The 27,625-nt window shown below is 43.0% G+C and overlaps 1 protein-coding gene across 1 annotated transcript; it reads left to right on the top strand.

Moving 5' to 3' along the window:
- The first annotated feature begins 14,580 nt into the window (after window positions 1-14,580).
- Window positions 14,581-22,479, top strand: LOC126534156 (sulfotransferase ssu-1-like). The gene is made up of 3 exons (XM_050181395.2): window positions 14,581-14,708; window positions 18,650-19,124; window positions 21,837-22,479. The coding sequence occupies exons 2-3, from the start codon at window positions 18,669-18,671 to the stop codon at window positions 22,320-22,322; spliced, it is 942 nt and encodes a 313-aa protein (XP_050037352.1). The 5' UTR covers window positions 14,581-14,708; window positions 18,650-18,668; the 3' UTR covers window positions 22,323-22,479.
- The last annotated feature ends 5,146 nt before the right edge of the window (window positions 22,480-27,625 follow it).

Here is a 27,625-nt window from a genome sequence, read left to right as displayed (position 1 = left end):
GATAAGTTCGCCATCTGTTCATTATTGCTTTGTCCAGGTCTTACTATCTGACATGATGTCACCATAAAAACAGTAGGAGTCAAAAGTTGAGCGCTGTTTCACAAATTCTTGGCGTCAACTTCGCCAAGTTCACATTGAGGGTGACATGCTTCGCGGTAATATATGATAAAGTTAGTACGTTTAAACGGCTCCAAGCTACTGATAATGTTTTCTTACTTATAGAATAGGCACACTTTACGCTACTCGAACAACAGCTGCCTTACCATGACTGCAAAATGCTGTAGAGTTTCACAGTGGCTGCTGCATTACACATGCATTGTTCAGTAAAATTCAACAGTTCGTAAATATGAGCCCCACACTAATCCACAGTGCAGCTGCAAGTACAGAATGATTTGTAAGACGATTCTTTGCATTTGTCCGAGCATTTTGCTAGAGACGCCCGGAGCTCTAAGGGAAATAAGAACAGTTACATATACGCATAAAAATGTAGACACCGTGCCCTTCCTTAGGGCATGATATGTTCTGAAATATGCATATGTTGTTGCGCGTAGTATGTGTATAAGCAGGAGGGTAAATAAATGACGTGAACAGGAACATTATAGTTTACTTAAGCTCCTGTCAAATCAATAGCAAGGCTGGCATTTCAGTCTACGAGCACAAAAAAATTCTGTGCGATGTGTTACATTATGCGTATGTGTGGTCATGCTTCTTTGTGAAAATGAAGGTTATGTTTAATAAAGGACAAAAAAATGGCCATGAATATTGACTACTATAATACAAAAATCAATATTTGATGATACAAAGAGCCGATATAACTTGAAAACAATCAACAGGAAGCTAAATAGGTTACGTCTTAGCCCGCACCGTCCTAATTTTAGTTCACACTCCAGTTATACCATACAAATAATCTGCACAACTTTTCTATCAAGAAAAGTGGTAATCTATGAAATTGCACATGTATAAACTTTGAAGCATGACGACGCCAGCAGTGTCAGACTTCGTTATTTATACAATGAATAAAAGAAATTGAACATCTTCCTTATTCTTCGTGTACGATTGTGGTGCATACTCCTATATTACACGTTCAACTAAACCTGATAAAGAATGCCTAGTAGCTCCTATTTTGTCGTAGTTATGATGATGTGGTAGGCATATGAAGGAAAGCTACAAAGAAAAAGTGACTGCACGATACTTTTGGAGCTGGTTTTCACTCATCTTCCGGGTGACTTAACTTAATCCCGAACCTTTTCAAAATTCTCTATGCAAAGTCACATCGGTGCGTGAGATTGCTATTTTTTCACCTTTCACAGGCATGCCTTTATGTGCTTTTTGAGGCCTTAAAATTGCCATAATTAGTTCAGGCCCTCATACTTCAAAAATACAGGCAACAAAAAGTAGTTAGTTACTAAAAGAAGTTTCAGTGACTTTACAGAGAACAGAACAATACCACGGACAATTTTATAAGAAACTCGATCCACAAATTTTGTTCATTCCATTTAATACGATTGCGGTGCATGTCTTCTTGGTAACAAGAAAGAAGCAGCTGAGTCAAAGTTAGTATACTCAGCAGCTTGGTGCAGAGACGAAACATCCGGTTTTGCTCCTACACACGAAAGCGTCCTTCCTTTTGCTTGTCTCATTCGAGAGCTCATATCTCATGCCCTACAGCTTTAAGTGCCTGCCAAGGCGATAGCGCTTGACCCTCCAAAACGAACACGCCATGCTTGCTTAGTGTTTATGGTGTTGGGCTGCTAAGCACGCGGTCGCGGGATTGAATCCCGGACACGGCGGCTTCATTTCGATGGCGGTGAAATGCAAAAAAAAACACTTAGATTAGGTTGCACTTCGAAAACCCCAGGCAATCCAAATTTGCGGAGTCCCCCTCGATGGTGTGCCTCATAATAAGATCGTGGTTTTTGCCCGTAAAACACCATAATCTAGGTATTTTTTTAATTGTGACCCTCCATGGCGCCGAAGCGAGACACCACGATATCGTATGGGCTACTGAACTGTTCGAATAGCTCTCGGGAATGAAAGATATAACTGTTTCATCATAGCCGAGATATGGCAAAACCACCGGCTAATCGCTCTTTTACATGCAACCGACGATGGTAGTGGCATTCCAGCGCTCGTAGAGGATGCCGTGGTCAATAAAAAAGTATTCGTGCGTAAAGTGGTACTCGAATTGTTTAATTTAAGGTGCTCTTTCATTCAAGAACAAAGCAACATATGTTACGCTGTTTATGTTTATAGTGGAGGTATCTGTACGTGTCATGGCTAGTGACGTTAACGAAACGTTCCTATAGATATACCATTTTAGGCTGAATACTGTGACTGCCGGATTTCATATACGTGGCATGTGAGGGTTCATGACAGTAAATATTGAAGTAGCTGCGCTAAAACTACAGTAGCTCTAATTCTATTCATATAAATCGTAGAAGATTATATATTTTACCATGTTTTTATGCATTTGTTTTATTGGTAGAAAATATTGACGATATCCTGTTGCGCTTATCACACATTACGCTTCAGGGCAATTACCTGAAGGGGGTTGGTATTTCTCACATAACAAATCGAAATCTTTAGGCGGGCAAATAAACGAAAGAAGAAAATAAATTCGTATGTATTCTCTTTAGGGCCGATGGTAAATTGTGAAATTAGAGCTGAAAAAAATATTAAATTAGGCGGGGTCGGATAGTTGGGTTAATGGTATTTTATTATCGGGGATGCTTGTTTCATCGTGATATGCGCAATTTTTTTTCTCGTGGGCACTAGAAATTCCGTTGTCAGTGAGCACATTTTTCTGTCAGCTCCTTCTATTCTACGTATGAGCGCTATTTCTTCCTACAGATATGTTACGTCTGCTCAGTAGATATCCTAGCGTTATCAGAAATCTGCCTTCCAAATGTGCGACGAAACCCACTGCCACTCCCGGTAATTGTATGCCCAAAGCCAACTGTTACTGATGCAGGATGATATGGACTGGAATGCCGAATGCGCATGGACATATATATATATATATATATATATAGATATATATACATATATCAGCTCCCTCCGTATTGCTCTGTACTGTAATAAGTGAACGGAAACGCAGGTCACATGATATCATTCCCGAAACGCCTTTTCATGCGGCTCCTCATTGTAGTTTTTCTGCCGCAGTAGCAGGTGTTTCTTACCGCCTTTACGAATTATTGCCACTGTGATCGTAAAAAAAACTCAGTAAATATTATGTGTTGCATTATATGCCAAATATATGTATTTTAAAGATTAGCATTGTATTATTATTATTCTTGTTGTTGTTGTCGGCGGTGGCGGCGGCGGCAGTGTTAACAGCAAGTTATAGTATGTCTGATACTCGACCACACTTCTATTCCTACTGAAATGAAATAGTTCTGGTAACTTATTGCCTAGGCATTTTTATTGAAACCACTTAGAACAAAGTTAAATTTTAGACTAGTGCTCTTTCCTTATGGTGATTAATAGTGACTACTTTCATCATCTCCTGCGATGACACGAGTGCCGATATGATGGAAACGTCCTCTTCATCACTGATGAACAACTGAAAGAGGGCACCAGGGCATAATTCTAAAGATCGCACATTTTCTTTGACAAAAACCTGGCACAGCGCTGCGTGAAGACTGGTGAATGCCTGCAGTCTAGAAAACGTGAAGTCCTTTCTGTCACGGCTAAGCCCATGGAGAGGGTGAAACATGCATAGGAAACTACGTCAACATAGCTACAACCGCGGTAAATGACTAAAACATTTTCAGCAGAAGCTGGCGGGATGCAAGAAGAACCTGGGTATGTTCGTAAACGAATCGTCCGCGACTGGCAGAACTATTTCACCTCGGAGCAGAATGAGCGGACGAAGAAGTGGATCATGAGGAAGAATGACGGAAGTGACGTCATGAACCTCTGTAAAAACTGTGACCTGCCGTGGCGACGATTTCTCATAACTGGTCCCTCCTCTAAGGCGAAAGCCAGTATACCTACCTATAATTTTTTTTTCTTGACGCCTTTTCATATTAGTACAGAAAAGTTGCCTATACTAGAGTATTTGAGGATATTGCTATTTCAAGCGTTTTCTTTTTTTTCATCTACTTCTATTTATGCCGATGTTTGCAAACATTCCTTTCCAGACAAGTAATCTCAGGAACACACAAGTGAAATTTGAGGTACAAAAGCCCGATTGTTCTCCTTCGGGCTATTTTAGTAAAGTTTTCTGTCGCCTATTTTTTTAGCAACGAATAGGGACTGTTCTATATCAGGGCGTTCAGTATTTTGTCCTAATTACTTGCTATTCATAGCTGCGCCCTCATACAAAAAACCCAAATATCTATGGACTATTAGCTTATAAATTATCGGTGTTTATACATGTGTAAAATGACACCCATGAGTATCTCACGTGATTATCCCCATAAAAATAAACGCTCAGAGCTATTGTAAAAAAAAGGTTGGGTTTCGAGTCGCTAATAGACAAAAAAAAGCGCAGACTAGGTGCTTTTTTATATTATCAAATAATTCTTTTTTCTAATATATTTTGCCTCATTGTTATACCGTGATAACGAGGGGTTACTCTTTGCTATTTTGGAAGAGCCCATAGGGGATAAAATGGGTTGAAAACGCTTTGTGGAAGTGCGTTTTTACGGGTAATCTGGCAAAGAAAGTCATTGTAGCATACGTGCAATTTTCCTGTCCTATTTTAACCTATGTGCGCTCTGCTCAGTCATCGCGTATTTCAAGGCACACCGACGACTCCGAACTTTCGTTCGAGGTTTTAGGACGAAACGTGCGACATCTGCCGTTTTATAATTGTGATTTCGCTAAATGTTCTGGACCTAAACCTTTACGTTGATGCTAACGTTTATTCCTGGCACTATTGCACGTCGTGCTGTTAAAAGAGCTGATTACGGTGCTCTCTTAAACTAGCGCAATTCAAAAATCTGTAGAGGAAAAATAGAATGTAAGAAAGAACACAGCAGAGAAAAAAAAACAGTAGGCTTACAGTTTACAAAAAAAAAACAGTACATTTACCCCTGTCTCCTATATTGAGTTGTGGTAATTCTACAAAGCGTACTGGAATACCAACTCGCCTAAACGGTGACCTTCGTGAACTTCACGTGGATAAGGCATGCGTTTGGGCTAGTCGCAAGAGCATTGCGGATCTACATCACATGGGAAGTTTGCAAAATACCCAGCAGACACCAGAACATGAACAAGAAACAACTTTCGCGTTCCCCTTCTGTGTCTAGTAAGTTTTGGCAGCACCGTATCCCAGAAATAAAGATAAGGTATGGGGTTTGAAAATGAAAATGAAAGTTTGTACGCGGAGGTTCCACTACGGCCGTACAATCTCGAACACCAATACTTCCAGTCCACTATGTGTGTGACTAGAACGCCTAATGAGCATGGGCATATATACATACGTACATATATATATATATATATATATATATATATATATATATATATATATATATATATATATATATATATATGTCTGTGTGTGTGTGTAAGCCTGACCTCTGTGGCAGCCAATGTCACTAGGCGAGCAAAAAATGCTCCAAAGTTCGCCTTACCTTGATACAGTAACTATGGAGCAACGCTAAGCTGTAAGGATTCCATAGGGAAGAACTGAACTTCTCTGCATTGCATCTTTAAATATGTATGTGTAAGGCTTCGGAAGGAAATATCCCGCCTGAATTCTTATAAGTACGTGTATTTAGTTAAGATGAACGCATGCTGAACGTTCATAAGTAAGGACAACCTCAAAAAAGAAAGGGGGGGGGGGGGTGCACATTGCATATGGTAAGTACAGGAAAAATTTCTGAGCAGCAGCGTACAAATGCAAACTGATGGCATGACGAGAACGTACTAGTTCCTTGGCGCATTCACCTGTTTAGGCACAACAGATATCTAAGGATAAAAATAATCAAGAAATTTCATTATGCCTTATTATTTATTCATTCTAATGCAATATGAGTTTACCGATGCTCTCCCTCCCTTAATATTACAAACGGAAAACTGTCGGGACTTAAGCAATATATGAATGGAAATAAAGCAGTCGATGGGAGTCATTGCATCGTACCTATGTACCAGCAGAAGGTAAGATTTTAGCGCTAACCACAACTTATTTATTAGGCTTCCTAACGCAAGGCATAGGTAGGGAAAGTATGTGGATGGACTTAAGCAATTGATAAAAGGAAAAAGTGAAAATAATATTCATTGAGAAAAGCCAGAAGGCAATAGGAGGCTGAAAATTTATCTTAGCTTAGGTCAGTGAACATTATTTATTACGCGAAAAATCTAAATGAGAGCAGGTTCTTCGAGGCTTGGCTACACTATAAACACTTTTAAATAAACAAATCATTAAATGTTATTGTTTACTACCAAGATTAAAAAAATATTTCCAAATATACTTTCCTGGACCAACCGCAACTCTCAAATAATGCTTATGTACATCATACTCTGCTGCTAAGCCACCTCTGTAATCGCTGTTTTCTTCAAGCTCTTATCATAAGCAGGTGGTCGAGGATGTGCTTCAAGTGATGGCCGTACTTAAGATATCACACACATTGGTTGCGTTTCTCTGTCCCACATGTTATCGCAAGGAATTTCATGGAAAGAGAGCTGGGTGGCTGGTATCGCCAGCCAGAGTGAAAATATCCTTTGTTGTGGCCTTCAGACAAACCGATAGAGATGTTTTTTATTTTCTTCCTTTCGTACCAGAATTATATGGCATCCACAAACTAGTCGTGGGTAAAGTGCTTGCTTGGAGAATCATTTACTTGTCAAGCAGGTGGTTCGAAACTTATCACGTCATTCTAACACCCTGGTGTTAATGCAGCTGGAATGTGTTAGAACTAATCTGTTCCCATTTTATTTTGAGTAACTGTTGTGCCATGAAAGGGCTTAATTGCTGGAGAGGAGTAGGAGGCAGAAACCAAAAATATTTCTTTTTGTAAGAAATATTCACACTTATTCAGCTGCTTTTATCCCATTTGCCCCCCCCCCCCCCCCCCCTGCAGCACGGGGCAGCCGCTTGTTATTATTAAGCACTGGACAGCCCGGCATTCCTTCTCAACTTGACCCCGGAAGTGTTCACATGATAAAAGACAAAAATGATAAAGGACCACATTTGTTCTGCTTAATCCCAGATAAGGTTTTCTGACTTGCGCGGATCATCGAGTTTTCCGCAAGCCAAGTGAGTCTGTCATATGCGCGGTTCTGCCCATGGGTATATCACCCATTCGTTCATATTTTGGTGTAATTTCAAGATTGTGTTTTATCATCATCCACTAGTAAAAGTTTAATGATGGTGATTGCTTTTTGTGCATGCTCAATGGTACGCTGGGGGCCGCGGTTTTTCTTGTAATTTTTGTTGCAAGTCAGCGCCCGTGTTGTCCAAGTCTTTCTTTTCGTCCCGTGTGTTTCGCCGTAGTTTAACTTTTTTAAACATTCATCTTTATCATTTCCCTACTGTTTTCGTATACCTTTGCATTTTGTGTCTTACCTACGCGAGTGTTCTGCTGCGAATGAGGAATTAGAGTGCCGTTTCACACGCCGCAGTAGTTTAGCGTCTATGGTGTGGCCCTGCTAAGCTTGACTTCGCATTTTCGATCATGGCCGGTACGGCCACATTTTGACAGGGGTGATTCGCAAGAGAACCCTCGTGTGCATATATTTAGGTGCACATGCAAATACATCGGGTCTATGAAACAATCTAAAGTCCCGCCACCCCATAATAAGGTCGTTACTTGTTCACGTGACAGCAATGAATTTAAATATAAGAAATCGTTTGTAACTGCCTAAGAACATTGCAATTATGTGAACATTATTGCGCATACATATATGTCGCATGAAAATTTAAACTGCGACAACATTTACACTTTCGCACGCGAACTTTGTGTAGGTTAACGCCTGTGTGATTTTTCAAACTGTTTTCTTTATGAACATTATGAACAGAACTGCCATAACACAAGATGTGAATATCAAGCAACTACAGGGATACTCGTACTCATAGCTGCCTAAATATCGTCATCAGCCAATGAAACCTTCTCGCCTATGCGGTCGATCTACAGCAAAACTTTTGACATAGCTACGAAAATGTTGTGCTTGGTTTACCGATGGCTCCACATGTTCTGCTGCTTAAACAGCCAAATATTTTGGCACAAGTGGGTGCAATGACCATTGTGTTTGCGCCGTTTGCTTAGCTCAAGCTTTCTTCATACACCCCGTCTGCTTACAGCATTGCTCTTATTTCCAAAGCATACTTGAGCGCAATAGTGTTGATACGATTAGGCGACTAGTCACGCGACAAATTTCGTAATTTTTAGCCCCCATTGAATAAATTCACAGCAGCTATATAGCTGAAAGCAATTCAATTGGATATTTCTCAATACGCCTAAGAAGTTCTGAGTTGAAGATTTCCTGTTTAGAGCAAAGTGTTTAGTATTCCACAAATATTGATTTGAAGATGACGACAAAGATCTACAAATATTTAATCCATCATAATTTAGTACGCTATGGTTCACACTGTCATCTCAATGCGTAGCCGATGTGGCTGGTTGTGAATCTGCACCATGAAAGTCAGCCTAAATTACAGGCAAATGTAAAAATTAAAAATAGATAACGTTATCCACAAGCTTTAAAGTGATGTTTAGTGATAGGATAATACTTAGAAGTAGCTTTCTACTGAAGATAGGCTGGTTTCACGGCGTCGCATAACACTGTTTCTTCTTTGCCGCGAAGGTCAATCTTCAAGGTTTTGTCTGAACTCGAAACAACACGAAGGCAGCCTTGATAGGAAGGAGGCAATGGTTCCTTGATAGAGTCGCCTCATAGAAAGACGTGCGTGGTTGTGTCCATTGTCGGGAAACTAAACACAGGCTGCCTGCGGGCGATACGTAGGGGCAGCCGCGTATCGGGAAGCTGATCGAGCCAGAAATGTAGCCTCTGTATGTGCAGTGCGGCCACGGGCGGAGTGCCTTGCTGGGTGTCGAAAAACTGGCATGGAAAGTGGATCGATGACCTATACAGCACCTGGCATGCACTGACTCCGAGGTGATCTTTGATTTTTGTTCACAACACCAGTAGCACTAGGGGTAGCCTTTCCACCAACTGCTGCCCGTCGATGGTAGCGGTCAATGACGCCTTCAGTTGACGCCTGCAGGCCGCGCCGTTGCTGTGTGGGTGGTAAGCCGTGGTATAATGAAGGAGCGTACTGAGCAGTCTCGCCAGGGCAGAAAAAAAGCGAGCTTTAGAATTGCCGGCCTCAGTCAGTTTTTTGCGCAAAGGACAACTGTACGGCGACACCCACGTAGCAAGAAATGCTTCCCCCACTGTTTTGGCCATGATGTATTGTAGAAGGATCGCTTCAGGTCACCATTAGTACCTGTCGACAAATGTGAGGCCGTACTTGAAACCTTGGAAGGCGGGAGAGGCCTCACCAAGTCGATACGCACGTCATCCAAACGGCTCTCTCGGGGTCGAAACGGCTGCACCGCTGAAGGCGTCTGCCGGGTCAGTTTCAGGGCTTAACAGGTTTGGCAGCTTCTTGACCGGCTTCGAACATCTTTATTGATCCCTGACTAGACGAAGACGTCTGTGACAACCCTCCGTGTCGCTCTGATGTCGAGATGGCTTAACCTGCGCAGTCAATCGAATACTGGCCGCCGAAACTAATGGGGCACGAACGGGCCTGGGACTGCCTGCGAAGTGTCGAACGTGATCAATTCCCGTAACGTCCCGTCTTCGTGGAATTTGCACAGCTCGGGGTCGTTTTGCTGGGCCACGGCTAGAGCTTGGAAATCCAGTGCGCCAGCAGGCACAGTGTCGATCCGCGACAGTGCGTCAGCTGCTTCAATTTCTGTCCCGTATTTGTTGGGGATGTCAGTAGAAAATGTGGAAATAAAGGAAAATTGCCAAAGCTCACATTCTAAGTACGAGAAACTGTTGTTCTTGAAAACAAAGGTGAACTGTTTGTGGTCAGCTAGAATGTAAAAGCTATAGCGTTAAAGAAAAGAACTGAAATGCTTGACAGCTAATAGATGGCCACCTCTTCTTCTGGCGTTTAGGGGTAACGTTGGCGTCTAAAATGACGCCTAGCCGCTCTGAAAAAGTTCCCTCTCCATGGCCCGTGAGGGACCTTGGTAATAAATATCTGCAGTGGTAACAACAAAAACTCCTTTCACCCCATCCATACACGACTGGTTACATTTTGGGCTGCTTGCCAGATTGGCGAAGGCGTATTCAATAGCTGAGCTTCTCAAAGCCAGAAACAAGCAGTCACCTTGGTTCCTATGTGCGCCGCTGTGAGCAACTGATGTACGGCACCGTTAGACTCGAGCGCGGGTTGTATCAATAGCCTCTAGCCACTTCTGTCAATTTATTAAGCGTCAAATTTTCAAGCTCACTGCACCAGCCTTTATTGTAGCCTTCGTAGCGAGGCATCAAAGCCCTGGTTCCGTGCAAAACAGTCGCACCTTACAACTTAATGGTGCACAAGTTGTCTTCATTTGCTTGGATATTCTGCTTCGCTGTGAGACGGCGTCACTCTATATAAAGTGGTATTTTCCTAATGTGATGGTTCTCGAGAATATACTGGTAGTAACTGTAGCTCCATCAATGAGTACCGGCGAGGTGGCTTTGAGCTCTACCCTTCATCTATGATTAGGAAAGCACTAAGTTCACACAGCGTGGCCTAGTTACAACTTTATCCACAAAAAATGTACTCTCGCTGTTTTGCAACGCTGGCACTACGCCTGAAGTAAAGAGAGCAGTTGTGTCGTTTTATCTTAGAAATCGCTGAGGGCTCGTTTTGTAAACGGTGCTGCAAGATTAATCTGGAGACGCCATCACACAGAGCTAGGTTCTTTTGTAGCAGATTTACTCAGTAGCGAAATTTCGCAATTAATAATATTGTACTGACGCTTCCTTCTCAGTAGAAAAGTAAGTGCTGAGTTGATACACAAGAACGTGTACGTCGAAACGGCTTCCGCGCAGCAAAATTGGTAGTGCATCGGACGCGTAATGCGAAGGTTGTGGGTTCGGCTCCTCCGCGCAGCCAGTGGTCTTGGTGTCCACTTTTGTTTTCCTTTTATTGATCACTTCTACTTTTCAAATGAAATCTAACAATATACATTCCCTCTGCATTCGTAGGGTTTACTATGGGCTTGCTTACTATGGGTGCGATTTTCATATTCATCTGATTTTAAACTAAGGTTTCTGTGTCAACGAAGGAACCAACTTCACACATAAAGAAGGTGCGTAACTCTTACTGGCGGATTTGTACCAGCACTTTGCACGCCTACTGTCGGTGGTGATGCTATATTTTGATGCCCTAGAAGTGTAACAGTCTCCTTGTGCTGAAAAAAAAATTAAAAAATCCCGAGGTTACTATTTTCCAAAAATATAAAGACGCATATATTAACCGTACACTACCAATATTATTATTGTTTGGAATGTCACACTCCTTTCAAGTTCTGGGGATAGAGTGGTTCAACATATGCATCTCATAAATGTACAATATAGCAACATTACAGGGGCACATTCCAGGCTTACTCTTTCAATTTTTGTCTGACAATGAAGCATGTTCGTATCACATACCTTTAGCTTTTTCCCCTATCCGTATGTCACATTTTGTACCAAGCTTTCGGATGCAGTACTACGTTGTATGTTTGTAAAATTGTATATTGCAAAGATACCTTAAATGTGTGTGTGTTGCTTGACTAATGTTTTCTTACCTTGGTCTGAAAGCGTAAAGTGTGTTAAAGCTCGTTGCTATTTTTTGCGCCGTTATAGCCATCCGCAGTGTCGGATCATTAGAACGACAGAAAGCTGAGCTAGTTTGTAAGGATTCATTATCATTATTATAAGGATTTATTATTTTTCGCCTGAGTGCTCCCTTCAGTTGTTAGTCGGAGTTCGTGTTGTCCACTTCTCTACTCTTGTGTCCTGTCTGCACGCCTCACCTCTTTTTTGCATAAGTATTGGATCAATCCCGGACATATCGCAATGCAAATTTCTCGTGGCAATGCGTGCCTAGGTATGCGCCACAGATTATGTCACCATGCCGCTGCGTAAGCGCCATCCGTCGCCATGACACTGCCGTAGTCTAACCATTGCTTTCAAAAATAGTGGGATATACATATTTTTTTCTGTTTCTGCAAAATTCAGCTCGGAAAACCTCCAACGTAAATATCACATATTTAGTCACTCGATCTTCAATGAGCCTCGTAATTGCGCATCACTCTTTGTTAACAGCCCAATGGCGCCGTTTATTAAATGGCGCTGTGAATGGCTCCCATATTTATACAGTTGATAGAAAGCTTTTCTGGGAAAAGTCAGAGCAACATGTGATGTGCTTGAGCATAACAGCTATAAAGCAAGGCACCTTGACTGACTTGATGGAAAAAACTTTACACTTCAATATAACTGCATTGACAAATGTAAAAAGTCGCAGTTTGGCCCGAAAGGTGAAGCATCGATTGCGATAGCAAATTAGTATAGAGCTATATGAAACAGGGATACACGTTTTATTGATCACGTAATCTTGTAAAAATTCGCTCACTAACTAAATTATCAAGGAAGATGTCCCGCGTGCACAGATAAACATGAACACCTGTCGCTCGATGACCGCGGCAGCTTGCTGCCAAAACTCTGGAGTGAAGTAGCAGCAACGAGTGAACTGACCTTTGTGCTGCCTCTCGCTTCAATGCGACCTAAGCGTCGAAAGCGCAGCGCATGCGAAGCTACCAGCACATGGCGCACTTCGCTCACATCGCAGATTGCTTTGAAGATGAAGCCTACGCGACCTGGCAGTTTGTCCACATCGCAGTTCGCTCACAAGATGCGGTATCCTCGAGGCCTCGCCGTGCGCAATAGCCATCGGAGTAGAACGCCCCTTTTCCCATCCCTCTCCCCTCCCCCCCCCCCCCCCCCGGTGCCTCGCGCACGACGGAAGACGGCGCGCTCCCTCCCTTGCGCACGCGAGTTTGAGCTGCGATCATCGGGTGACCCTCGCAACTTTCACTCGCACATGCAGCATACGACGCGCCGCCACAATTTTATAGCGCTGGGACTGTATACAGAACATTACGGCGACGCCGACGCCGACGCGAAGATGTGTCTGGAGTTTACTGAAAATTGTTATTACAACAACAATGTGTACCCCCTGACCACCACTCCTGGAACACTATATTCATGTAGCACCCTCGCGCAAACACGTATTTCAATAGCTTAAAACGCACCCATATTAAGAAGCCGTATTTTGATAATGTATTCATATCCCTCGCATACTGTTAATACGGAGATAACCTAAGTGCAGGTGTTTCTTAACCTGCGCTTCCGGAAGACATATAACATTTATCTTGCGTAACGTACTGCAGTAGATACCATGACTGGGCAATAAAAATCGAAGTAATTGAAGAAAAGCTTCCATAAATACATTCCAATTCTATTCTTTAATTGAATAATTCTTGGGCCAACGGTTTCCCGCTGCGTTAGTATCGAAATCTATAATCGGTCAGAGGTGGATGATAAAACTAATAAAATGAACTGAAATAATATTTTATTACGCTGGCTCGGCTGTATTCCCATAGAAATTATTTTCCCACCGTGATAACAGGGATATTATTTTGATTTCAAGGGTAAGCGTTATTTGTCAGGTTCTAGGTGGAGCATGTGCTAAGAGCAAAGAAAATTTTGAGAAAGATAAAATATAGAAAGTTTGCTGAAATGCTCAACAGCGACAGGCAACACAGCCATTACATTGATTTAAAGCATGCCAATTTATTTTTGCCTGCGCTTTCTCTTTGGCGCAGGATCAAGACGAATGTATAAGCCACATACATGCGGAATAAATTATCAAAGCAAAGTGATAGTAAATATGCACAACCTTAAGTTCCCGTGAAAATACACACAGAACGAACTTGGATTTGTGGTCCGCCTTCCTTTATGGCCGAGCTCCGGGTTTACTACAGTGCACCCCTTCGTCAAAGTACTAAAGCAAGCACAACTTCTAACGCAGGTTATCAAAACTAGTCGTTGATCGAGCTGTAAAAGGTGGTTTGGAAAACTGATGACTTAGTGACTAGACGTGCGGCTTAAAACCTGACAAGCGCATCACCTTTTATATTTCCTTGTCATTAACATCTGTCTTCTTGCGCAGTTATTCGGGACGTGTATATAGTCGCGACTTTTCCCAGACTAGCAATAGTCGCAACAAAAATAAAGAAATCACTGCCACGAACTGAAATACTATGTGAAGGTACCAGCTTAACAATTTATTATCTATTTTGTCATCTTCCTATAAGGTCCGCTGCAAATTGAAATAGCATGTTACTACAAATGCTATACTGTGATGCTACGACGCGTAAGAATATTTTTTCCACCATGTCCCACATCCTGCGAGCACTTCAGTTCGCAGCCTCTGCTGCTGGCTATCGGCTGCTTGTTTCGGCTACGCTATCGGACACAAAGCTCGTTCCTCCCTTAGATTGTAATCACGAGAGGTTCACAGTAAAGGCCGTTCAAATGGGTATCTCAGAACAAAATACGTGACAGAGAATACGCTTCCTTGTTGCTCCCGGGCCGGACATCATAAGCTTTGTCAGTTCTTCCGTTGGCGCCCGCCTTAACAGTCACTTAGAAAGCACCGAGAAGAACACTGAGAAAACTGGTACTAGGAGGTGTGTAACGTTCAGGTAAGGGCCGTTATTAGCAACTTCCGCATCGGTTTGTAGTGGAGCGCCATTATGTTAAACGAAGCTATATAGCAATTTCATATTTGAAGATAAATCTCGGGGAGATACGTGTTTGATTGTGGGTTTAAGGCGATAGGGCAGAAATACGTAGAATTTTTGTTAGAAAGATTTATACTGTATACATCTTGACCACAGTGGCAAATGGGTTGCCATTACCGTTTTTTCGAAAGATTGTGGAGCAAAATGTTTGTTTCTTTATTCTAACCGCTTAACAATTTACTTTAAAGATTGCCAAAGCTCGTACTTAAGAATACTTCCTACGGCGCAGTGGTTTGTCAAATAAAATACGGTGTCCGCGCGGCCTCGCCATCATTATCGCTTGCATTGTATTAGCAAAAGCTCTGAGGAAGCGTCACAAGCTTTTCCGCAAAGACAAAGAAAGCTTTGTAAACCAATGTCTGCTACTAAAAAGGAGATACTTCACAATATACACGTATTGACTTCTGAATTCACATAGTCGTTTCGGTCACCTTTCCTAGGAATTATAGAGTCGCGAGAAAGGAAGGTTATACTTTTATCACAGGTGTTCTACTGCTTGCAGCCTTTCTCTCTTGTACGAAAAAAGAAAAATTAAATTTTACAACCCGTTTCTGTGGTAACAACTAACTGCTATTCGCAGACTTCACGCCAAATTCTTTTCCATGCATTTTTCATTTCGGTCATCTGCTATGGCACGTGCATGGGGTTGTGACTACAGAAGGAGTGGTATTACTAATTACTAATGAAGCGGATAGTACACAGAATAGTCAGGAGTCACTAAGAATAAAACCAGTGAGTTCGATCATGGCTTATACAGGAGGTCATCGTGAGCCGAAGCACAACCACCTGTTCTCTACAACACTATATAAAAACGGCGGTCTGTTAATAAGAAACACTCTTAAAAAAAACTGTAATTTAACTGCACTTTAAGTTGGTCACTCATTGAATAAAAGGGCACAAGCAAACCAGCGCATTTAAATGTTCAGTGACATAGTTTCCTATGCGTGAGAAAATCGACGCTTCTCCGGGGACGTTTTTAGTCACGAATTAGATTAGTAGAGTAAAGGCAACCACAAAAAAAAAATATGCAAATCCAACAGGCATCTTGGTACATTTCTCGGACGAAACTTTGTACAATGTTTGTGCACGAGTTTCACGATGTTTACGCACACGTTGATGCAAATGCTCATGAAACGATAACATAAGATGTCTGCGTAATTGTTTCTGAATTGTGACTTTTTGTGTAAAAGCATATTGCGCATGTGGTCACTGGAGTATATGTTGGTCTATTTAAAAGGCGTGCATCGTGTTGTTCCGTTCCAAAGTGGCCGCAGTGTGCTCTTGTGTTTAGCGGCGTAATGCTTGGATTGCTCATCGAGACGCCTCTTAATGGCCACCACGTTCTTCGTAGCCACTTAACACACGCTAACTACAAAACGCTCACTTTCAATGCACGTTTCGAGGTAGCGACTCTACTTGATCAATTGTCGTACTACGCGAGAAAAGCGGGCCAAACCAAACCCCGGGAAAACGTAAAGTATGCGTCGCTTTAACATATTTATGTCTTCATAAGCCTTCCATCACAGTATCGCATATATTCTGGGCGATTTGCCAAGGGTACAGGCAAGCCCAGTGGCAACAAGTGTAATATGTATCTGTGTGTACGTGTGTAGCCTCAGTGTTTTTTTTTTACCTATGGGCATAATGATGCATGAAACAGAGACAAGCGAGCAAACCATGACACGACACATTCTGTTTTGCTCGCACTAATACAGCTCATTTCAAACTCCGTAGCCATCCCCTATACGTAGTATTCTCGCAAAAACTGGCGGCGCTAACCATCCACTATGATTGTGAAAGTCAGTTATACCTTTCGTGTATAGACAGCTGCACATCCTCATGCTATGTCCATGTCATCCAACAAGAAACCTCGCGGGCACCTCAGCTGCTGCAAGTAGTGTCAATTTAGCTACAAATCATAATGCTGAATGATGTCATGACACAACGTATCTTGTAATCAATGCATGCAGGAAGAAGCTTCTTATAAATCCCCCCTGTCAATATAGTGTCCTTGCAGCAACTACATTTCAATCGCTATCGATCAAGCGGCCGCACTAGATGTGGAGGGGTGTGTTGCGGATGAAGTGCTATTGGATTTACAGCGAAGCTGTCTAAGGCTGTGATCCAGGGATTTCTTCGGGGCGTAACTGGGCCAGAAAACGCTTATCATCAACAGTTTTTACTCTCGCAAGCAGAGGCTACGAGCGCTTAGCAAAGCGAAGCGAACTGTGCATACAATCTTTGGAATCCCACCTGCACCATGCAGAGGAACATACGTTTCAATAAAGAACAGGTTCAAAACAAGCATCCCAACACACATAAACATCACAAAGCACGCCTGCGCCTGCATGCAATGCGCAGCACGTAGCTATCCCCTCATACGATGCCATGCGCAAGCTGTCGTGGAGACGGAATTTCGACGCTGCATACGAAGGAGGGAGTCACGTAAATACACTTTCGTACGCAAAACAAGGACTCACCTAGTAAGTGATTTGTTTTGTGACAGTGCTATGGGAAGACCACTCATATTGAGCACTCTTGCATTCGAAGCGCGGCAAATGTCTCTTCTCTCTAGTCCATTCTTTGTCCTATTAGAAAATGCAAGCGCTTGAACTTTTTAAAAAGTTGTGGGAGACTTTGATCTGCTGTGTATTCATATAGGACCGCTTTCATGTTCCGGAATATAGTCAGAAATTTGGGCCTGTCCGGTGTACATTCCTTTCATCATCGTTGTTTTAATGCATTGCCTTGTTATGGGGCTCAAGAATGCACCTATTGTCCCAAAGAACGGTTTTACTTCGTTATCTCCGTTTATTCGGTGGCTGAACAGTGTCAAGATGTCGGTGGGGTGCTCATATCTGCGCCATCCCGCCAACGTGGCACCCTTCGTTAGTGCGCCTAGTTTCCATCGGCCAGGCTTTGGCTGCCTGTTGAGAAAAGAAAAGTGAATAAAAAGTGAAAATAGACCAACCGCAACGCACCGCCTCGTGTGGCCATGCTATTGATTTCGAATGCAACGTGACGAAAAAAAAAAGGGTGGTGAGACCTATGTTATAGACGCTCTTTGTCCTTGTCGGTACAACGCCAGCACAAGGCCTGTTCACTCCGACATATGACGTCATGCTATGACCCGAAATTTTCATTATCAAGGCTGGCATGACGAAAGCGGTGACGTCAAAATCACTGTTGCTTTCTCGGCAGCATCCCAATTAGATTCTATGGCTTTATGGCAGTCGGGCCAATAGCATGATGTCATGGATCGGAGTAAACTGGCCTTGTACCATCTAGGTGATGTTTGTCCGTTACGCTTTAAGAAAGCCTTCGGATGTGGCGCAGTATTCGCTCGCGTAGCGCGTACCACTATTCGTTTATTTAAATTTATTGCGCAAGAGAGATAAACTCGTCGACGACCTCCGAATTGCTCATATGGTTTGGCCACTGAAGTTCAATAATTATTATCGTGACAATAAAACTGTGTAAAATATCACCGTAATTGCGAAAATTGCCTTGTATCTAGAGTCTTCGAATGCGAACACTTCCATAGGGACAATAAAGCTCATGTGAGTTACATTGCTGTAACATTTAAAGCTTGGTGAAATTTAAAAAAATATATTTTATGTTATATTAAGCTCTATTTAGGTTCAGTATTTGTTATGCCAGCGCCCGATTTCACATTGTTTTCAGGTTGGTTCTCGAAGTCCTATCCCTCATGAATGTGCATGTAAATAAGAGCACTTTAAATACCACATTGAGCTTTTCTTTCATGTGGCGCTGATTAGAGCTTCTGAATGCTTAGCAAATAAAGTTGGAATGTTTGATGTTATCTACCTAACGTTTTGCAGGCACGACGATCCGATCGAAATGGACCAAGAGTCATACCGGTCTGTTGAAGGAGTGTGGATGCACAACTTCTTCCGGGATGAAGCCATCCGCTCAGTTATCAATTTCAAACCCCGAGACGGAGATTTTGTCGTCGTAACATATCCTAAATGCGGAACCACGTGGACGATGTTCATTGTTTACAACATCGTGACACGTGGCAAAGAACTTTCCAGTATTGGGGAGTTTGGGCTCGTGTGCCCGTTTATTGACATGATTGGAGCCGCAGCGGCCGATAATCCATCCAGAACAGGCCCTATTATGACCCACCTGCCGTTGAGAGTTTTCCCGCCAGTGGACAACGCAAAGTACATATACGTGGCCAGAAACCCTTACGACTGTGCGGTCTCCTATTACCACTTCCTCAAGGGACTGACTCCAAAGACGGTCACCGACGTTTCGTTCGAGAAGTTCCTACACCTTTTCTTATCCGGCAAAGTAAGTGTAATCTTCCTCGCCTGGTAGTGTAAACATTCAGACTACAGAATTATTTGTCCAATACGAATCGTATTCGCCTATCTAAAGTAAATGCAGCTACATAATAAATAAGGAACCCTTGCGTAAGATTACATTTATTGAATCGCTCTCTACGTACATCCGTGTACTTTTATGTGCGATAATCACGCTTATCTTAACAATACAGTGCAGTGTAATACAGTGTCTACAGTTCAGCTTGAAATTCTTGTCCATTTAAAACTGTTTCACCTCTGTTTCACACCATTATTTTTTCATGCAGATCCGCGCGAACTCTTTTAGTTAGGGTCCATGTCAAACTTTCTGCACTTCGCCGACCTGTTCAGCCGCCCGCGAAACTCCCATCTCTAAGTTAACCCACAATTTATGATGTCAATGGCAGGCATGTTCTCCTACGCCGCACAAAATTCAACCTTCCATTCCCACTACTCCTAACAAGAACTGTCACATAAACCTTCATGATTTTATGTCGAAATTATGGAAGACAAGCAATATGTAGCAGCCGACGGGAGTAACGTTGTGGGAAATTGTGTAATAAATACGTTTTCATTGAATTGAACGACACGAAACTTTTGACAGAATGTCTGAAAGGAAATATAGGAAATGCAATATTTTTCTTCAAACCACAAGTTATACGAATCCTACACAAGTGTTTGTTCTTGTGTTTGGTTCTCCTTTTTTCCTTCGTTTTCCTATTTTCATCCTTTACTCATTTGAGTTGGGATAATGACAACCAAAAAAGCCGCAGTCTCGTTCTAAAGACGTAGCACTGAATTCAATAGCACATCACTATAGGTGATTAAGGTGAACGCACGACAGGTGATTACACCTGTGGTGCGTTCGTCGGCCGTAACTATTTGTACACATTCCTTTACAAACTAAATTAACGAGCATGGTGTCACGTCCGCCCCGGTAAACATGGAACCATCCCACTCGATGACAGCCGACATTCGCAGTCAAACGCTTGCGTGAGGAAGCACGGCAGCAGCAGCGAGCGAATTCACTTTCGTACAGCCTCTTGTTTCTACGGGACCTAAGCGGCGAGAACACAGCCTACACCTAGCTGTCAGCTCTCATTGCGCCTAGATTCAGTAGCCACCGCAGATCGCTTTCAATATAGGGCCCACGCCGCCGAGCTCTATCAAGCAATACGCAGCCGCCACAAGAATCCCAACCCCCTCCCCGGCACCTTACACATTATGCAAAGCGTCACGCTCCATCCCCGCCTGCCTCCTTTGCACGTGCGAGAGGAAGCCACGATAGGGCCCACGCCGCCGAGCTCTATCAAGCAATACGCAGCCGCCACAAGAATCCCAACCCCCTCCCCGGCACCTTACACATTATGCAAAGCGTCACGCTCCATCCCCGCCTGCCTCCTTTGCACGTGCGAGAGGAAGCCATGATAGGGCCCATGCCGCCGAGCTCTATCAAGCAATACGCAGCCGCCACAAGAATCCCAACCCCCTCCCCGGCACCTTACACATTATGCAAAGCGTCACGCTCCATCCTCGCCTGCCTCCTTTGCACGTGCGAGAGGAAGCCACGATCATCGGGTCACCCTCGCACGCTTTTACTCGCACCCACAGTATATGGCGCGCCACCCAGATGTTATCGCACTTAGAGTTTATACGCTACGTAACGGCGACGCCAACGCCCATGGCGATGGCGGGAATGCGCCTGGAGTGTCCGCATGAGTGATATTTAATTAAAAAAGGACAGTCCTTATGCGGTTCTGGTTGAAGATGCAATTTGATTGAGTGTCGAGAGAGGCACCCCAGAAACCACAACAAAAAAGCGTTTTTCAATATATCACGACGTAGAACGGGCTGCATAGTAACTTTGTCCCAGCAAGTAGCGCGGATTCCTGATGGTAAAGACATTATCTCAGGTGGCAAACAATATGACCGGAAAAAATCAAAAAGGAAACTTGCAGCCATAGAGTGCGAGAAATGTTTTCCTACGGTTAGGTTACACGAACGATACAATGCGATCAAGGTTCTCTGCCAGACTCTCCGGTGCATTTGACTACTGCCATTGGCAGCACCGTATACAGTAGATTACGTGCCTTGGCATATCCTTTTATTACAATTTCATACGATAAAGTAGGTCAATCACAAGGGGTAGGTAGCATTTACCTGCACTTATTACGTAAAAGACTAAAGTAGAGCTCCAGATAATGTTGAGTTTTAATGCGAAAACATTATAGGGCTCATGAAGGGGAAAGTCCAGTGGCGAGGCCGTAGATGGTTCAAGGAGACACGTGATCAAAGTGACGTGCTCGGGGCACTCCTCGTGCGTTCGTCGTCGCCTTCCTCCATAGCTGGGTCCGATGCCGCTCAGGATGCCACCGTTCCCACACTGCCCTTCCCTCTGCGAAGGCGCTGGCCCACTGCCAGTCGGGGTGGTGATTTTTTACTGCTCAAAGTTCAACTCCCGCCGCGGGCAATGTGCTTAAGTTTGTTTGTAAGTGAGGTAACAGTTATTACACAGCAAGAACATCAGCGCGTAACTGAGTTTCAGCTAACACAAAGTACGCGAAGCAGATTACAGCAAGTTACGAGAGACTAATCTTACAATTAAGCAAAGTTCCCTTTGTTTTGACACTAAATTTGTGTAGACACAATTTGTTTTTCTTGCGTTCTAGGTACCAACGACCCGCTTTCTTTTCGTGCACAGGTGATTTACGGCGACTATTTCGACCACCTGTTGGCATGGTACGAGCGGAGAAACGACGCCAATGTCCTTTTCCTTACGTACGAGAGGCTAAAGGTGGACACGAGAGAGCAAGTACTCAAGATCGCCGACTTTCTCGGTAATGACCATGGAGCTGCACTGCGCGAAGACGAGACTGTTCTGCAGAAGGTGCTGAAGGCCTGCAGTCTCGAAAGCATGAAGGTCTTCTTCAGTGACAAGCCGACTGACCGAGTGAAGAAAATGGTAGCAACTGCGAAGGACAAGCCTGATTCGTTTGAAATGGTGAAGGACATACCAACGAAGACTGGCGAGATGCACGAAGGAGTTGGGTTTGTGCGTAAAGGAATCGTAGGTGACTGGAAAAACTACTTCACGCCGGAGCAGATAAAAGAAACGAAAGCCTGGATAACCAGAAATACTCAAGGGAGCGACGTAATGGAGCTTTGGAATGACTGTGACCTGCCTTAAACATTCGAAGGTAACGATATCTTTAGTGTCAAAAGAGGGATGTTTGGCAATCCGGATTTTGTCATCAATGTATAAATAAGACTGTGTAAGCGAAGGATGATATGCAAATTTTTTATCCTCCGTGTATAACTCTTTTTCTGATAAATAAATACATGTTACGCTAAGACAAAAAACGTAGAGGAGATTTCTTTCTTTCATTATGATGTTCGCTGCGGATGCACAATAAGTGAGCAAGTCGTAGTAAAGAGCCAGTCCACGAGATTGGTAACTTCCGGTCATATTAAGTTCACGTAACGATTATTCACAATTTATTAGCCAGAGTGACGGCCAGTTTTATGAGGCGCCTGGCGGCCGAGCGCTAGAAACCACAAAGTCGAGTGTATCAGCATTGTTCTGAAATCTATAATGTGCGCTCCTAGATCCGAAAGTATTGGCGCACGTAACCACGTAAGCTCCCCTCGTGCTTAACTCGCCCTCCGAGACACTTGGAGCATGCGTCACTTGCAAATATCGCGTGTACTTTCTTTATGTCAGCTCGCGCTTTGAGACTCTGTGTCAGACTGGACCATCTTCGGGATATGCCTGCATTCTGGGCGACTTTCCTCGAAGCAACCAACGCTTCGCAGAAACTTTGCGACTTTCTACTGCGTTCATGACCGGCCTTAGTCAACAGATTTGAATCCCCGGAGTCCAAATGCCCTCTTCATTGTAGCTTACACCATATGACACAGCCATATGTAAGTACGACCGCACACAGCCGACTCGCTGATGATGTGAACATCCGTGTTTCTCTAGCTTGGGCATGTACAGCCCCTTTGTGTAAACCTGGAGACTGGCAAACACGCTGTGTAATTTTTCAAATGAAACTTATGACACAATATACGCATAATATTTTGTACATTTAAGTGTAACTAGTGCCGCAATTAACATATTTTAAAAAGTAGTCTCCGTAACTCAAGACGTGTACTAACAACGCACCATTTTTTTATTCTTCTAAGGTGTACCATTGCAGTTTATATAATTAGGCTCAACTTGCGTGAAACACCCAGTATGGGGCGCGGCTGCTGTGTTATTGCCAATTAAGGTGATGTTCACCCGAAACTTCATTCACAATATTCATTGGCCTTCGCGCGTGTTGGTAATAAGGGGACGCAGGGGTGCAGGAAACTCTCCATCTAGGCGTCATTGGAAATATTCACTGGTAAGTTGGTGAGTTCCGTGTATGATTTGAGTGCTCCTAAGAAAGGGAAATGACCTTTGTTTTACGAGTTGTAGAGTCGGGTGCGTGACAGTTTTTGCATTAAAGAAGCTCCCCTCACATTGTCGATTTACACACTGTGCTATGTGTTTGGTAGTTGAACGCCATAACATACACAAGAACACACCTGTTTAGAAACATACCGGGTGTTTCAAGCAATTTGCAGCAGCATAAAAAGAAGCTGTCAACAGTAGCTGGGTGAAAGGAGCAACATATTGTTTGCCATGATGGGGCGCTTCCTGAAGTACTGTTTTAATATATTCAGCTTGAATGGGTAATAAATCATTATTAATTATGAAAAACATTAAAATCACTTCAAGGCAAAATGTCTATCCTTACGTTGTAGAGAGGCGCGCAAAAAGAAAACCGATACATCTGTTCCTGAACGTACCTCGGGCATGGTGCTTTTTTGCGGCATTTAAGGAATGCCCGCGAGAAATAAAAAAAAAGACAGGACTAAAGTAAAAAAAAAAAAAACGCGACCGCGCCTTCGTATTGCAGCCTTCTCGATCGTGATAATGTACCGTACGATAACCTGGCTGTCGCTTATAGGAGACGGCTGCACGTCTTTTCAGCGACCGGCCGTGGAAGTCGCTGATGAGAGGTTCCCAAGCCTGAATACGCGACTGAGTACATTCTTCGTTGTTTTCCCCCTAACGCACACGATGTGTTTTCTCGTTTCTTCCCCTGGTGCCAGCCTTCACAGTCATGCATTAACAAGGCAAGCTGGGCGAGTTGGTGATTGAACATGTTCCCAGGGGTGGGCAGCGCAACCCGGATGAAAGACAATATGAAGTACACGATACGAGCGCACACTAACAACTGGTTAAAAGTATGAATCAAATCAACCGCGAGATTGTGGACGCCTCTTTCATGCACGTAAGCTGAGGCGCATGCGTCAGGCAGAGTTCTATCGCTCTGCAGGATAAAGAATATCAGTTTTTGAATGGCAAGATAGGCTAACACCCTTTCACCCTTGTAAGCGTCACCTTACACGTGTTCACATTTTTTGCATATTTCAGTCACTTGTTTGAAAAAAATAAACCAGTTGTTAGTCTGCGCTCGTTTCGTGTACTTCTTTTTGGCTTTCGTCCGAGTTGCGCTGCCCACCCCTAGGAACATGTTCACAGTCATGTACAATATACCGAGCAGAAAACTGAGAAAACTTCTAACATTAGCCATTTTACTTTCAGGTAAGTGCAGGTTTTCAAGCATTTCCTTATCGCTTTAGTAGTGAAGCGCCATTAGGTTAGAGCAGGATTCAATTACTTTTTATTTAATGACATGCTTCGTAAAGCAGGGCTATTGATTATTGAGTGAAGAATTTAGGGTAGGAACACGTAATTTTTTTGTAAGTACAGGTAATAACCTATGCACTGGCCGCTGCCGCAATTGGCTTGATATTGGTTTCTTTTAAAAAGTTTGCGCAATAAGAATGTTTTAAGAGGAAGCTTTAGCTCGGGCCCAACTCCGACGCGGCCTATTCAAATACATGTAAAACGCAAGAACGTTTTTCTGAAATAAACCCTGGACTGATGTTACTGAAATTGGTTGCGTTTGAAAGAGAAATTTAAATTCTAGAGACTGTCGCAAGCGGAATTTCGATTTAGGGCCTGAATTTTGTTAAAATAATTTTCAAAAATGCGGAAGTTTGAAAAAAATGGAAGCACGAGGTTTAAAAATTCATAGCTCTGCAACAAGAACAGATATTACGGTTCTGTGAACGGCATCCGTTCGATCATTGCAAGCGGGCAAATTCGGTATGTCATTTTACACCTTATGTGAATTTGTTACGTTGTTTACAAGGGTTCTACAAAAGCTGTATTTCCATGTTAGTAATTTTCTTAGATTCTCTCCGCTTTGGATGTGCTACTAGATTCATTTCACAAAATTAGATTATCATTTCTCGTTGATGAGTTACAGATTGTAAACTTGATAGTTTCGTTTTCTGAAAATTTTCAATATTTGTTAATTTTAATAAAACATTCCCAACCTAACTCAAAAATTTGAAACAAACAGTCACTAGATTTTGAGTTTTTCTTTAAAGTGCAACAAAGCTCGTCAAATTTGGTGCAGTGGTTGCCGAGAAAAACTAATTCTCATTTTACATGTATTAAGATGGGAGCACCTGAGCTAAAGCTTCCTCTTAAGCCGTAAGCTTTAAGTGCCTCATGGATAAAAAAATTTGTTGTCCAGCATTATCGGAAAATCGAGCGTCCAGCGTTACGGCAGGAAAATTGATGACACCACCCACAACCATTGGTGGGGCTCGAACCCACGACCTTTCGTGTTAATTAAGGCTAAGTAATTAAGGCACTCAAACGCAAAACCTTTGCTGGGAATCTAACTCTCGACCTTATGCGGGACCAAAATTGAAGGGCATCCACATTAGTTGTGCGGCCATTGATGCTCGAACCCACAAACTTTGGCGTTAATTAAAGCGAAGTTAGTAAAGGCACATTTACTTAATGTAGAGCTACCTAAGACACTCGAACCCACGACATTTGGTTGGAAAAAACAAGTAACAGAAGGTAACAACGTATTCGAATGAGATTATCAATTGAGTTAATGATTGTTTGGTGTGCCTGCAGTTTTTGCCTTCATTCTCATCCGCCGATGGTTCCGCCTGACACGTCAATGCGCACCAATAAAACCATTCCCGAGCAGAGAATGATGGAGAAGAGAAGTGCGCTATTCTTTCAATGCTTTAGGCAGAAAGGCATCGACTAGGCCATTAGCGTTTACTGCCATGTCAGTTGCACCATCGACTGCTTACCCAATATTCCGAATACAAAAGTCTGGGCGAGAGAGTAAATGTGAGGGATGCCCAAGGAGGCTAAAGAAAAACCGTTGGAAGGGAAGCAATGTCCCGAAGGTGGAGCCTCACAGAAGAGGCATGACAAAATATGAATAAAGAATGAAAAATGGCGAAGAAGCGCTTTTCGCACTCTATAGACGAGTTAATCAACCTCCTTCTTTATGAAGGCTTATTTTACCAAACAGATACTTATGTATGTGTTTTTCTGTATTACTGGTTTTAGTGTGAAATATGGACATCCTGCCATATTGTATCGGGAAGAACGTCATCAATATTCAGAATAAGTGGTTTTTTTTTTCTTTGAGAACAACAGGTTTTTATTTTCAAACAAGACTAGCATAACCAAAACAGAGTCAAATCACTTAATCTGTAAGCGAAGATCACCCAACGAGGCTCTAGTTCAGGTGAAGGATGGGCAAGCATTAGCTTCACCTTTCCTTGTAAGATACTATGGGAGCATCCCCTCCACCAGTTTCGTTTTCTTTCACCTCCTTGGAGCCGCCCCACAAAGATGCTGGCAGGACACTAGACGGGTCACCGTCGTAGACGGGTCACTTCTCATTCCGAGGTGCTGGAAGCGACGTTGCGAGCCGCACTGGAAACTTGCAACTTAGGCGAGTTTAATTCTGGAAAGTGAAATGCAGCGCGAAGCATAGACAACAAAACACGAGAAGGCAAATTAATTCAAGGGGTCTGCTGAACGTGTACTTCTCTGCTTTCTTTTACAACACATATGTATTAGTTGTTTTATAAGGTCACCATTCTTTTAATTACATCACCATGTATCGCGATGACGTTATACCTAGAGTTTGACCGTGTGGATGGTGAGTCTATAGATAAGGAGTAGCTTACGCAGTTCTGTAAGTGAAATGTTTCCTCAAATAACATTTGATTAAAAATCATCGTTGGTGACTGTAAATGCGTATTAGTAGGTCACGCTGCCACAACGACCGCTGGAAAAGACCCATGATGGGCTGTTTTGTAGATTAGCATCGTTTTTTCATTTGCTTCGGTGGTGTAACCGTGTGTTCATGTCTGTTGTCGGTGGTGTGCTCATACCTACACCATCCTATCATTGTGGGTGTCTTCTGCGATGCACCTAGTTCCCGATGCCAGGCTTTCATTTCCTATAGAGAAAATAAAAGTCAACAATTAGAGAAAATGGGCGGACCGCAACGCAGTGCCTCGTGGGGCCATGCTATTGGCGGGGATGGCAACCTCGTGAGA

The sequence above is a fragment of the Dermacentor andersoni genome, chromosome 7 (assembly GCF_023375885.2).
Source record: "Dermacentor andersoni chromosome 7, qqDerAnde1_hic_scaffold, whole genome shotgun sequence".
NCBI classification, from domain to species: domain Eukaryota; kingdom Metazoa; phylum Arthropoda; class Arachnida; order Ixodida; family Ixodidae; genus Dermacentor; species Dermacentor andersoni.
This window is presented reverse-complemented; position numbering and strand designations above follow the sequence as displayed.